Below are 14,515 nucleotides of genomic sequence, written 5' to 3' on the forward strand. Positions count from 1 at the left end.
GTCTTTCTGTGTTGTCCCACCTAGTCTCCAACTCCTGGCCTCAAGAGATCCTCTTGCCTCAGGATCCCAAGTTGCTGGGGTTATAGGCATGAGCTACCATGCCAGGTCATCATCTAAAGATTTACATAAACTTTTGTGTAAACATTCAGTTCTTTTTTTTTACTCATAAAAGGGTTTCAGCCAAAAAAGAGTATAATATAGATATCTAGAAAGAGTACTCAATTGATACTAATGTTGAGTATTTTTTTAGTATTCGTGACCATCAGGCTTAGGGTTTGAAGTCAGAGGCAGGGCTATAGGCTAATGGAGTAGAGTAGGCTCCCGGGGGTAATGCCCAGGGAAGAGCCAAATTACCTGTACCAAAGTTTTTTCTTTTTTGAGATGGAGCCTCACGCAGTCGCCTAGGCTGAAGTGCACTGGCGTGATCTCAGCTCACTGCAACCTCCACCTCCCAGGTTCAAGCAATTCTCCTGCCTCAGCCTCCCAAGTAGCTGGGGTTACAGGTGCCTAACACCACACCTGGCTATTTTCTTGTTGTTGTATTTTTATTAGAGACATGGTTTCACCGTGTTGCCCAGGCTGCTCTCAAACTCCTGACCTCAAGTGATCTGCCCACCTCGGCCTCCCAAAGTGCTGGGATTATAGGCATGAGCCACCGCACCTAGCCCTTTTTTTTTTTTTTTTTTTTTTGAGACACAGTCTCACTCTGTCACCCAGGCTGGAGTGCAGTGGCCTGATCTCAGCTCACTGCAACCTCTGCTTCCTGGTTCAAGCTATTCTTATGTCTCAGACTCCCAGGTAGCTGTGATTACAGGTGTGTGCCACCACACCTGGCTAATTTTTGCATTTTTATTAGAGACAGGGTTTCACCGTGTTGGCCAGGCTGTTCTTGAACTCCTGGCCTCAAGTTTCACCACATTGACCAGGCTGTTCTTGAACTCCTGGCCTCCACCTGCCTCAGCCTCCCCAAGTGCTGGGATTACAGGCATGGGCCACCATGTCCAGCCAACCAAACCTTTTTCGATGAGTGATTCCAGCCCCTGATGCACAGGAGGGTAGGGTCTGTAGGAGTGTAGCCTTAACTGATCAGTTTGAAATCTCTGGGTGATGTGAAACATGTGCCAGGTTCTTGGCTCTTATCTCCCTTCTAGTACTTCAGGAACTTCCCTACTAGATGGAGGCGTAAAAATGGGCCCTGCCAGGATGTACCTCTAACAGAGCCATTCAACCATATCCTTGTGCCGTCTGCCCTTAATCACAAAGGTTATGAGCTAAGAACCATGGATGCATTTTTAGTTTTTAAACATATAGCAATTATCATTTAGATAGGCATCTTAAATCAATTTGTTTTGGTTGGATTTAGGACCATTATCGTTCCTTATGAAAAGGAAGAGAGCCCAGAAGCTTGCTATTCAGAAGGCTTTGTCAGACGCATTCCAGAAACTGTTGATTGTTGTTCTAGGTAAGACTCTCTTGATCGTCCTAGAAGTACTTCAGTTTCAATGGGCAAATAAACTCATTTTGAAAAGTTAATTGGATAAAAATATTGATATCTAAAGCACTCTATAGTATGCTTTCATTTGCTAAATTATTTCACAGCAACAGGCTCAAATTAGTTCTGTGTGACATTTGTGGAAAAAAAGCAACAGCAAATACTGTTCCTAGTTTACAGATGTGAAAGGACTTGCCTCAGTTCCCACAGAAAATGTTTAAGTCAGGTCTTCTTTAATTGCTTGCCTATCTTATAGAATAGTGATTATAAGCTTTGTACACATGGATTTGAGTCCTAACTCTGTCTCTTAGATTTTTAATGCAATTTTAGGTCTTATAGCCAGAGAGATTTGAAAATACTTAATAGCTCTAAGCTGCAGTCTCTTCATCTACAAACTGGGGTTAGTAATTCAGTCAGCCTTATGGAGGATATTGTAAGAGTAAATAAGATGACAAATGTAAAAACTCAGAACTACACTTACAAGATAAGCAGACATATTAACTATTATTGTCATTGTTGATTTCTGTCTGAATAAATAAACTCTGTGCCGAAGAGTTTATTAGATTTTGTTTCTCCTGAATCAAGAATTCAATTTCAGCTTTCACTTCTGGCACTGACACATTGGGCAAGTATGATTCTTATATAACAATCAGCTGCTTTGCTGTGAGCCTTGGAATTGGTTATGCTATTGAATGGCATTGCTTGTATTCCCTATTGAATTCTACAGTGGCACGAATGTTACAGGCTGTGCCCAAAGGAAGCCTGATGATTAGCAAAGAGTCCCTGAACAGAGTTGCTCTTCTGCTTCACAGCCCTAAAGGCTTAGAGACTGAGAGATCCTAATTAAGTTACCACAGACCTTTATTTGCTTGTAGGAGGTGGCCCTGATTGCTCTCAGCTTTCCAACCTGGACAACAGCCCTTCTAGTGGAAGTCTTACTTCCTTGATCATCAGCTGTTAAGTCTGAGTAACAACCTTTAAGAACCAAACAAAGTGTGTGGGTTGTTTACCTCTCCCTAGTATACAAAGGTATCTCTTGCACACACTGAAAACTTCTTAGACCAAAAACCTTATGGCTCTAGTTTGCCTTGAAGGTAGTTCTGTTGTCTATAAGAATATGTGGGCCTGTGTCTGCCAATAAAATGTTCAAATGTTCTCTCTCTCAGAAGCTTTGTTCATTGTATCTGGTGGAATGAATTTTGGTTCTCAGGGCGCAGACACCTGGCCCTTGCTTCTAATGTGAAGTGTCTACTAGCCCAGTGGCCTCTTCTCCAAATTTGAACTTGCTTTGACCCCCACCTGATGCCTTACCATTTCATCGTATTATGATTGAACGTTTTGGTTTCCACATTTTTTATTTCTTATGTTATTCCTTAGTTCCTATCTGTAAGATCATAACGTCCTTTGTACAAAATATGGTTGATATTTCATATATATGTTAAAAACTGAGGTGTGAGGCCAGGCATGGTGACTCACACCTGTCATCTCAGCCTGGGCAACAAAGCAAGACCGTGTCTCTAAAAAAAAAATTAGGTGGGCACAGTGGTGTGTACCTGTAGTCCCTGCTACTCTGGAGGCTGAGCCACAGGGATCACTTGATCCCAGGAATTCCAGGCTGCAGTGAGCTATGACAGTGCCACTGCACTCCAGCCAGGGTGACAGAGTGAGGCCATGTCTTCCAAAAAAAAAAAGGAAAGAAAGAAAAAACTGAAGTGTGAGATGAGGAGATAAGGAAACTTGCAGGAAAATGCTCTTACTTTCTGCTTTTAGAAGCCAAAAGAATGTTCATGGGGTGCTACCATTATATGCAGGATGTTTTAGAATGAAAAAGATTCTGAATTGATCCTTGCTAACTTTATTTCAGAAAGTGGTAAAATAGCTGTGGAGTACAGACCCAGTGAAGACATCATAGATGTCAGATGCGAAGAAGAACTACACGGTTTAATTCAAGTATGTGGAGATAAAAACTCAGGGGTTAACATAGCCAATGTAACCATAATTCAAAACAAGCAGCATAATTTGGAGGACGATTTGTTTCATTCTTAGGAAAATGTGAAACTGAAACTACTTTTGAGTGCAGAGTATTCTGGGGCTTTTCCTGAAGTCTTGACCTTTGACTCTGACCCCTTATTTGAAGTTTGGAGAGCAGAACTGAGGACTATCAGAGTGTTATTACAGTTGTGGACACAGGAGAGGGGTTAGTCTTCCCCCAGGATTTAGGGATGTCAGGCTGCTTGAACATAAGCCTTTTTAGAACTTTCTTCAAACAGGATCCCAGAGATAAGGGGGAAAAGTAACTGGCCTTAAGAATGATCATGCTACAGCTTTTGAAAACTATAATGCCTTTCAAATATGGCTTATTACCTGGATCTCAATATTTCCTTATATCTTGGGTAGACCATTTTGCTGAAGATCTTTCTGTAAATCAATTACAATCATGTGCTGCAAAATGATGTTTCAGTCAACAGTAAACCACATATATGATGGTGATTCCATAAGAGTATAGTGGAGCTATCCCTATACAGCTATACCATTTTTTATCTTTTAAACAGTATTTTTACTGTATGTTTTCCATTTTACATACACAAATACCTGCCATTGTGTTACAATTGCCTTCAGTATTCAGTATAGTAACATATGGTACAGGTTTATAGCCTAGGAGCCATAGGCCATACCATATAGCCTAGGTGTGCTGTAGGCTATACCACTTAGGTTTATGGAAGTATATGCTATGATGTTAGCACAAGGGTGAAATCCCCTAATAACATATTTCTCAAGTTTCTCCTCACATGGCAAGCAACGCATGACTGTATATGAAAGCTCTTAAATAGGGGTTAAGTTTCTATATTAATCTCTGAAAGAAAACAGTCATTATTTACTACATATGGAATTTTTTTTTTTTAAGGAGCAAAAGTGTTTTATTTCAGTGGGAACTTAATTTGGGGCTAGAGTGTTTTATTTAACTTTCACCCCAAAGTTGCAAAGTGTTTTATTTTGAAGTTTTTCCCTGTAAAATAATTATTTCAATTCAATTTAAGTAAAACCCATAAAGGAAACTTCAAGCTTTAAGAAGTCTAGCTTCCTGTGAAATGTGAGAGAAAGTCAGCATTGATTTCAGAAATCTGATTATAATAATAGATCCACCCCTAAATGAGGCAAGTCTTGGAATCCCTTCCATTGTAAAACCGTTAATCTGCACCATATGCCTATGCTAGGCACTGGCATAAGATGAAGCACCTTCTTAGAGTTCGCATGCTGGTGATTGTGCCAGACAATGAGAAATACAATAGGTAAGAATGGCTGTGGAGGAAGTCAGCTGGGTTCTAGTTATAGTCACATTTCAGGAAATTATTTAACATGCTGACTTTAACAACCTAAGCCTCTTCTCCATGAGTGCACACAGGGTAGACCTCTGAAGAGTGGCGCTGTAATTTCTAGGGTAATGGCTATGTTAAGGCAGGATGACAGTTCAGACTTCTCTCCCAGACTGAATTGCCCACCTCCCAAAACCCTTCCTACAGAAAATTTGGAGTCCTCACTTATTCCCTGGCAGCTTCTACCTAATAGAGTGGTGAATTATCAAACATGCAACAAAGGATATCAAAAGTTTAGCAAAAATGGCAACATTTTGGAATGAATGACCCTACTGTGCGTTCTGCCTGCCACCCTAACTGCACATTTTGCAGGTCCATTGCTCTCCCTGGAAGCAGTATGGCCAAGAGGAGGAAGAGTATCTCTCGGATTTCAGCTTGGAGGAGGAAGAGTTCAGGCTGCCAGAACTTGACTAGCATTTCTGAATATCCCGAGGCGAGGTCGCCTAACTTCCTTGGGAAGCTCTGCCATGCTGCTACCCAACCCTGCCCCACCACTGTAGGCTGCTGGAGTCCTGGGACCACCTAGGTCAGCTGCCCAAATCTTTCCTGGCGAAGGGGAGGGAAAGGGTGTTCTGGTGGAGCGGGAAGGGAGGCTTGGGCCTGATTGTGGGATAAGATCGCTCTGGTGACGAGGAGCAAATTTGGAACGGAACTTAATAAAGGTTGCCTAAATAAAGATATGGTAAATAACGGATGAGGTGGGGCCATGGTTGCTAGGGGCGCGAGGTTGCTAGGTGTGCGAGCATCTCTGGGCTGCCATAATGGCTCCAGCTCAGTGTGGGACGCCAAGGTATGTCATGTACCGGCTGCGTGTGTGGTCCCTACGGTCCCTCCTCACGTGACAACTATTGTGGCTGCTAGTCCAGGAGGCTCAGCCAGATCCAGGGCCCACTCCAGCTGACCTCTGACCCCCTGAGGCCAACTGACCCCTGGTCTTGGCGCTCCTGCCATCTCTCCCCGGAATCTCCCCATGCGCTTATCCACCCCCACCCCGATACAGACCCGGGGGGCTTTGATAACCTGGGGTCCTTTACTTCCACCCAGATGTCAGCCTCGACTCAGGATCCGACTGAGACTTTGGTTCCATTCCTGGACACGGATCCAGCTGGAGAGCTGCCCCTGGGGCCAGAGAAGTTCGCTGTTGTACACCAGGATCTGAATGACAAGCTGACTTGCAAGAAAGGCTCCCAGAGTTTGTTCCAATGCCAGACTGGGATCAGAACCAGACGCTAGCTCGGCCTCTTTGCCTCAAAAGTAAGGTTCAAACTGTAGGTCTAGATCAGGCTGCAGATTATCAGGCATATGAAATACTTGTTCCACCTCTAGATAGTCAGAATTCAAAAGCAATGAAGATTAGTGTTTTGCCCAAAAACCTGAAGAAAGATCTAGCTAAGCATCGGAGGCTTGCTAAGGTTTTTGTTGGAACTCCACACTGATTTATATCAAAACCTCAGCGTCAGAAACAAACTTTACAGGATGAGTATTTAGATTCAAGTACGGATATACTATATCTGGGCAGCCTGCCTCCAGAACAACAGGTAAACTCAGATTAGCCTCCAGGGCCCGCTGAGCAAGTTGGGCTCTCAATTCCATCTAGAGCCTGAAACTCAAAATCCAGAGGACAGATCCAGTCCTCTTCACTCCAGCAAAAAGCCCCAGTGCAGCTTCCACAGCTCCCTGAGGAGGTAGAACCTTCTTCAACCCAGCAGGAGGCCCCAGCTCTGCCTTCACAGTCCCTTAAGGGGCTCCACTCTTCAACACAGCAGGAGGCCCCAGCACAGCAGCTGCCTGCCTCAGAAGAGACTGTAGCTCAGCTATCAATACATCATCAGGTAAATGTTCCATTAAAAGTTGGAGTGAAGCTCAGCACTCACACTTGCCCAGTGTCACAGTCAAACCTGTGGATGTGGAGCTTACGATAATTCAAGAGCCAGGTAAGGAACTTACATCAAGCCAGGAACAAGCCGCAGCTCAGCCTCCAGAGTACCCCGAGGAGGTGAACTCTTCCTAAACCCAATTAAAGGCCCCAGCTCAGATACCAGACCACCCTGAGAAGATGAAAACGTCTGTAACCCAGCAAGGAAATCCAGCTGAACCTCCAATTCCTCCTGTGGAGGCTTAACCTTCTCCAGGTGAACAGGAGCAGCCAGCCTAGCCTTCTGAGTTTCCAGGGGAGGTTCTCAGACTCAGCAGGAGACCCCAGCTCAGCCTCCCAAGTCTCTGTGGAGAATGCAGCTCAAACTCCACTGAATCTTGAGGTGACAGTTCAACCTCGGGGTAAGGATCAAGCTCATTTTACCTTGCCCAACATTACAGGTAACCTGCCGATTTCAAGATTACCATAACTTCAGAGCCTAACAAGGAGGCAGAATCCTCTCAAGCCCAGCAGGAGGCCCTAACCCAGCCTCCAGAGGAGGTAGAACCTTCCGCAACCTAGAAGGAGACCCAGCTGAGCTCCCATGTCCTCCTGTGGAGGCTGAGCCTTCCCCCAGTGAGCAGGAGCAGCCAGCTCAGCCTTCAGTTTTCTGGGGAGGCTGAACTTTCTTAGACCCAGCAGGAGACCCCAGCTGAGCCTCAGAGTCCTCTATGGAGAGTACAGCTCAAACTCCACTGAATCATGAGGTGACACTTCAGCCTCCTGTTGAGGATCAATCTCATTATAACTTACCCAGTATTACAGTTAAACCTGTAGATGTGGAGATTATCATAACCTCAGAGCCTGTTAAGGAGGCAGAATCTTCTCAAGCCCAGTAGTAGGCCCCAACCCAGCCTCCAGAGCAGATGGAACCCTTTGCAACCCAGGAGGAGACCCCAACTGAGCTTCCCGGTCCTCCTGTGGAAGCTAACTCTTCCCCCAGTGAGCATTTGCAGCCAGTTCAGCCTTCTGAGTCTTCCGGGGAGGTTGAATCTTCTCCAGCCCAGCACGAGACCCCAGCTCAGCCTGCAGTTCTTACATCAGGAAGTAACAATTTCACCTCCAGGTCACCATTGAGCTCAGCATTCAGATTTGCCCAATGTCACTGTTAAGCCTCCAGTTATGCAGCTTATAGCAACAGAGCCTACTGCAGAGGTGGGAACTTCTCCAATCCACCAGGAGGTTACTGCTCAGCTCTCAGGGCCAGTTAATTATGTAGAACCTTCCACTACCAAGCACAGGACCCAACTCTGCCTCCATAGTCATCAGAAGATGACTTTACCAGTTCAACAGGAGACTTCAGTTCAATCTCCAGCTATTAAAGATGAGAACCTCTCTCCAGCCCAGTGGGAGACTGCTGCTGAGTATCCACAGATGCCTGAGGAGGTTGAGTCTTCTCCAACACAGCAATAGGCCCAAGCTCAGCCTTCAGAGATCCCTAATGAAATTGTAGCTAATCTCCAGCGCATCATGAGGTAACAGTTTCTCTAAGTCATGATCAAGTTCGGCCTCCAACATTGCACAATGACACTGTGAAACCTGTGCATCACATGGTAACCATGACACCAGAGTTCACCTAACAGGTTGAAATTTTAACCAAACGTGGGGCCCCAGCTCAGTCCTCAATGTCCCCTTAGCAGTTTCAGCATTTGAAAGACCAGCGAGAAATGATTATTCAGCAGCCAAATACCCCTGAAAATGATGAACTTCCTCCAGTCCCTCAAGAGTCCACAACTCAGTCTCCAACTCGGCTCTCCTCAGACTTTGTAAGGTCATTGAATGATGAGATAGTATTTTTGCCTCTAGATCTGTCTTTAATATTCAGAAACAATTCAACTTTCCCTAATACCACAGTTAAAAATTTGGATATGGACCTCACCATACCTACAGAAGTCACTATGGAGAGTGAACCTTCCCCAGTCCAGCAGGACAATCCTATTCCCACTGAGTATAGGCTGACTTTTCTCCAACCCAGCATGATACCCCTTCCCCACCTCTGGATTCTCCTGAAAAGACTGAATCTCCATCACAGCACAAGACCACAGCTCAGACCCCAGATTCCCCTAAAGGGGTGGAATTTTCTCCAGTCCAGCAAGAGTCCCCAGCTGAGGCACTAGAGCTCCCTAAGCAGGTTGAACCATCTGCAACCCAGCAGGAAGCCTCAGGTCATCCTCCAAAGTCCACTGCAGAGGTCAGTCCACCAAAGCTGAAGATACCAGCTCAGCCATTGGCCACCTGAGAAGGTCAAACCATCTTCAGTCCTACAGCAGGCCTCAACTCAGCTTTTAGAGCCACCTGAAGAGGTAGAATCCTCTCCAGTCCAGTAGGCAGTGCTTGCTCAGTCTTCAGAGCCCTATGGTGGTAGAATCTTCTTTGACACAGCAGATGGCCGCATCTTTGCCTCCAAATCTCCCTCAGGAGGTGGAACCATCTCTAACTCAGCAGAAGGGTCCAACTCAGACTCGAGAGCCCCCTATGGAGACAGAACCTTCTCCAGCTCAGCAGAAGGCCACAGTTCAGGCTCCAGAGCCTCCTAAGGAGGCAGAACCTTCAAGTCAGTAGATGGTCCCAGCTCAGCTTCCAGAGCCCCCTAAGGGGGTTGCAGTTCAACCTCTAATGCATTATGAGATGACAATTATAACAGCAAGCCAGGACCAAGCTCAGTATCCAGCATTATGAAATGACAATTCCAACAGCAGGCCAAGACCAAGCTCAGTATCCAGCATCACCCAGTGTCACATTTCAACCTTTACACATGGAGCTTACCATAACTCCAGAATCCACTATGGAGGCTGAGCATTCTATAATGCTGAGGATGACTACAGCTCCTCCAAAACACCCTGAGGTGACCCTTCCACCTTCAGACCATGTGCAGGCTCAGCACACAAACCTGAGGCCACAGTGCAACCTTTGGATCTGAAATTTACCACAACCCAAGAGGAGGCCCCAACTGAGCCTCCATGTTCTCCTGTGGAGACTGATCCTTTTCTCGGTGAACATGAGCAGCCAGCTCAGCCTTCTGAGTCTCCTGGGAGGTTGAATTTTCTCCAGCCCAGCAGGAGATTCCAGCTCAGCCTTGAAAACATTATGAGGTAGCAGTTTCACCTCCAGGTCACCATCAAGCTCAGTCCTTAATGTCCCCTGAAAAGTTTAACCATTTGAAAGATGAGCAAGAGATTATCATTCAGCAGTTAACTCCCTGAAAATGATGAACTTTCTCCTCTTGCTCAAAAGCCCACAACTTGGTCTCCAGCTCAGCTCTCCTCAGACGTTGTAAGTCCACTGAATGATGGGTTGGAATTTTTCACCTGAAGATCTGTCTTCAATATTAAGAAATAATTCAACTTGGCCTAAAATCACAGTTAAAAATGTGAATATAGAGTTTACCATACCTATAGTAGTCACTATAGAGATTGAACCTTCTCCAGTCCAGCAGGACAACCCTCCTATTTCCAATGAGCAGACTGACTTTTCTCTAGCCCAGCCTAATTCCCCTTTCCTACCTCTGGAGTCTCCTGAAGAGAGTGAATCTTCAGCCCAGCCAGAGGCTACAGCTCAGACTCCAAATCCCCCTAAGGGGGGAGTTTCCGGCTGAACTCAGCCATCAGAGCCACCTGAGAAGGTTGAACTATCTCCAGTCCTACAGCAGGCCCTAATTCAGCTTTTAGAGCCACTTAAAAAGGTAGAATCCTCTCCAGTCCAGCAGGCAGTCCCTGCTCAGTCTTCAGAGCCCTCTATTGTGGTAGAACCCTCTCCAGTCCAGCAGATAGCCCATCTTTGCCTCCACAGCTCCCTCAGGAAGTGGGACCCTCTCTAACTCAGCAAAACTTTCCAGCTCAGACTCCATACCCGCTGTGGAGGCAGAGTCTTCTCCAAACCAGCAGGAGGTCACAGTTCAGGCTTCAGAGCACCACCCCCCCCCCCCCCAGAATATAGAACTTTCAAGCCAGCGGATGGTCCCAGGTCAGCTTCCAGAGCCACCTAAGCGGGTTGCAGCTCAACCTCCAAAGCATTATGAGATGATGAGTTCTGGACATAACTAAAGGACTGAGTAATCATGTTAGCAGCCAACACTCCCAAATATGGTAGGCACCAATGTAAGTAATACATGTATTCACTCAAATCTCACAATAATCCTATGGCATGGTAACTAGCATAATCCCCAGTTTAAAGATGAGGAAATTGAGTCACAGAGAATAACTTGTTCAGGGTAACCAAGCTAACAAATGACAGACCTGGGTTCAAACTCAGTAACCTGGCTCCAGAATCCACTCTTAACCACCTAGAGCACTATCACTGAGATGGAGAGAGAGACGGAGTGCTGTAAAGAGGGTGAAGTGCAAATAGGAGGACAGCAGCAGTTAAGCAATGATGTGATGGGGATAAAGAAAAATGGAGGCCGGGCGCGGTGGCTCAATCCTGTAATCCCAGCACTTTGGGAGGCTGAGACGGGCGGATCACAAGGTCAGGAGATCGAGACCATCCTGGCTAACACGGTGAAACCCCGTCTCTACTAAAAAAAAATACAAAAAACTATCCGGGCAAGGTGGCGGGCGCCTGTAGTCCCAGCTACTCGGGAGGCTGAGGCAGGAGAATGGCGTGAACCCGGGAGGCAGAGCTTGCAGTGAGCTGAGATCATGCCACTGCATTCCAGCCTGGGTGACAGAGCGAGACTCCGTCTCAAAAAGGAAAAAAAAAAAAAGAAAAATGGCTAAGAAAAGGATTAGAGCAATCACAAGTAAAAGACCAGAGAAGGGGCCTAACAGTAAAGGAGAATGAGGAGAAGGAAGAGATGACAGGCAAAAGTGAAAGCAGAAAGTCAGTTGTCCATGTGGTTTGGTGAGATTAAAGAAGGCCCAGGAAGGCCTCCAGGAAAAAGCTGCCATGTCAGGCAGCACACAGAGAACAATTGAGGAAAGGTGATTCTTTTTTTTTTTTTTTTTTAAATATACTAATAATGTTTATTGAGGGAATCAGCATAAAACTAAAATAACAAAGTACGTAAGAAAGAGGGGTAATTGAAGTGAAGGCTTTTTTTTTTTTTTTAAGGTGGACAGGAAGTAGAATTTATTGGTGAGTATTAAGAGGGGGCAGCACAGTGGAAGCCCTCATGAGTGCAGGGCCTGCCACTTGTCCAGAGCGCCACGATTGGGAACGTACTTGACCCATCTGGGATAAGCCGCTTCTCAGCCACCATGTCTTCAAATTCATTGGCATCGAACTTGGTGAAGCCCCACTTCTTTGAGATGTGGATCTTCTGGCGGCTGGGGAGCTTGAACTTGGCCCTGCACAGGGCCTCCATCACATGCTCCTTGTTCTGCAGCTTGGTGCGGATGGACATAACTTGGTCAATGTGAACCCTGGCCACAGTGCCCTGGGGCTTTCCAATGGCACCTCGCATGCCTGTTTGGAGCCTACACTGGGGTAGTGCAAGGTCAGAAACATGAACATCCATCTGAAAGGACTGTCTCCAAGTCCCTTAGAGCAACCCATACAACAAACAGGCTGCATCACTACCAGGGAAGCTGCTGTTTGCAGCCATTGCACACTGGGCCCCCATGAGGAAAGGAACTCAGTCGGCTTAATTGGCTGCAGGGAGGAAAGGTGATTCTTACAAGATGGTGAAGGTGCCATTGTAGGTGCTGGGTTCTGGCACGGGCACTTGGTGGAGCCTCTGTTTTGGGCTGAGATCAATACATGACAGATGAGATCAATACATCTCATCTCTGCAGGTACAGAGCTCACATATGTTGGTGCTTGTAGAGGCCTTCTGCTCCTTTTGTGGAGTTAAAGCCTTAGTTTTGAGTGTAACTTTCAGACCGCACCAATGAATTCTGAGTAGGTTCTAGTTCAGAAGGTGAACGTGTGACTTCAGTCAGGTTTCAATGCTGAGTCTGAACTTGGTCTTGTTGTGGAGCTGTAGTCTTGTCCAGGCCTGTAGAATGCTCAGTCTTTGTAGTGGGTTCTGGAGTTAGGGCGAGCCCCGGGTCCGAAAGCTGAGTTGAGGTCTTCTCCATGGTTGGAGAAGTTTTAACCTCTGTAGTAGGTTCTGTAGTTATGGTAAGCTCCAGGTCCAAAGGTTGAACTGTGAATTGAGTCAGGTTTTGATGCTGAGCCTGGTTCTTGTCTGGAGGTGGAAGTGTCACCTCAGGGTGCTTTGGAGGAGGAGCTGTAGTCCTCAGAGCTGTAGAAGGGCAGAGCTTGATCCTGGCTTGGTGTTGGAATGGGTATCTGATAACAATACATAGGCGGTTGAGCTACAAACTCCTTAGGTAGCTCTGGAGGCCGAGTTGGGGTCTTCTGCATGGTTGAAGAAGGTTCAACCTCCAGAGTTAAGGTAAGTTCCAGACCCAAATGTGGAGCTTACCGTAACTACAGAACCAGAACCTACTACAAAGGTTGACTTGACTCAGGTTTGAATGTAGAGTCTGAACCTGGTGTAGATGTGGAAGTGTCACCTCACGGTGCTTCAGAGGAACCATAGTCTTCTTCAGGGGTGTAGAATGTTCAACCTCTGTAGTGGGTTCTGGAGTTATGCTAAATCCACCAGGTCCAGAGGTTGAACTGTAACGATGGGTGACATTGGATGCTGAGCTTGATCCTGACCCAGTGTTGGAACTGTCACCTCTTGATATACTGGAGATTGGGGTACAACTTCCTTAGGAGGCTGAGTTGGGGTCTCCTGCATGGTTGGAGAAAGTTCAATTTCTGTAGTGGATTCTGGAGTGATGATAAACCCCAGGTCAAAAAGTTGAAGTGTGACACTGGCCAGTGTTGAATGCTGAGCTTGATCCTGACCTTGTGTTGGAACTGTCACTGCTTAATGAGATGGAAGTTGAGCTACAACCTCTGTAGGTGGTTCTGGAAGTTGATTTGAGTTCTCCATGGTTGGAGGAAATCCTCTGTAGTATGTTGTGGTAAGTTTCAGATCCAAAGGTTAAACTGTGACCTCAGTTAGGTTTGTGTGCTGAGCCTGCACATGGTCTGGAGTTGGAAGCGTCACTTCAGGGTGTTTTTGAAGGAATACAGTTTTCCTCAGGGTTGTCAAATGCTCAGCCTCCTTCGTGGATACTGGAGTTATGGTAAGCCCCAGGTCTAAAGGTTGAAATGTGACACTGGGTGATACTGGATACTGAGCTTGGTCCTGCCTTGCTGTTGAAATTGACTTTCTTTATGTAGCAGTTGTTTTGTGTCCAGTCCTGGCCCAAGTATGATACTGTCTTCAGAACATGAAAATGATAGGAGGGAAGAAAGAGAATAGGCATAAAAAGGAGGTATATATAATGAAGTAATACAAGATAATGCAGATCAGTGCTAGAATTCACCGGAATCTGTCATCCTTGAGGTGTGGAGATCAGGGAAAGCTACATCAATAAGCTGAAACTTACTTGGGGCTTAAAGTGTAGCTATAATTTGTTTTTTTTTTTTTTTTGAGACGGAGTCTCGCTCTGTCACCCAGGCTGGACTGCAGTGGTGCCATCTCAGCTCACTGCAAGCTCCGCCTCCTGGGTTCACGCCATTCTCCTGCCTCAGCCTCCCAAGTAGCTGGGATTACAGGCACCCACCACTGCGCCCAGCTAATTTTTTGTATTTTTAGTAGAGACAGGGTTTCACCATGGTCTCAATCTCCTGCCCTTGTGATCCGCCCACCTCGGCCTCCTAAAGTGCTGGGATTACAGGCATGAGCCACCATGCCCGGGCTAATTTGTTAAATAGAAAACAAATGGGAGTACA

At 46.1% G+C, this 14,515-nt stretch overlaps 1 protein-coding gene, 1 non-coding gene and 3 pseudogenes across 5 annotated transcripts in view; 1 reads left to right on the forward strand and 4 right to left on the reverse strand.

Annotated features, from left to right (window-relative positions):
* The window catches only part of RDM1 (RAD52 motif containing 1), a 17,501-nt gene extending 7,789 nt beyond the window's left edge, over positions 1-9,712 (forward strand). For 2 of the 4 annotated variants that reach the window (XR_004430747.1, XM_033184119.1), the window contains exons 4-6: positions 1,364-1,462; positions 3,357-3,442; positions 5,179-9,712. Coding sequence is in view for 3 of the 4 variants with exons in the window: in XM_033184119.1 (XP_033040010.1) it covers positions 1,364-1,462; positions 3,357-3,442; positions 5,179-5,280 (287 nt within the window). In the remaining variant the exon portion in view is untranslated. Of the gene's footprint in view, positions 1-1,363; positions 1,559-3,356; positions 3,443-5,178 lie in introns of those variants that run through there. The other 2 variants (XM_033184118.1, XM_033184120.1) reach the window with 2 other exon arrangements.
* Positions 9,713-11,830: 2,118 nt separating this feature from the next.
* LOC117067477 lies at positions 11,831-12,371 on the reverse strand (annotated as a pseudogene).
* LOC117068079 lies at positions 12,244-12,376 on the reverse strand. The gene has a single exon (XR_004430947.1). It is a non-coding gene; the product is annotated as a small nucleolar RNA SNORA70 (small nucleolar RNA).
* A 16-nt stretch (positions 12,377-12,392) lies between these two features.
* LOC117068003 lies at positions 12,393-13,038 on the reverse strand (annotated as a pseudogene).
* LOC117067474 lies at positions 13,032-14,192 on the reverse strand (annotated as a pseudogene).
* Positions 14,193-14,515: the final 323 nt, after the last annotated feature.

Source organism: Trachypithecus francoisi, unplaced genomic scaffold, assembly GCF_009764315.1.
Source record: "Trachypithecus francoisi isolate TF-2019V2 unplaced genomic scaffold, Tfra_2.0 Lachesis_group20, whole genome shotgun sequence".
Classification (NCBI taxonomy): domain Eukaryota; kingdom Metazoa; phylum Chordata; class Mammalia; order Primates; family Cercopithecidae; genus Trachypithecus; species Trachypithecus francoisi.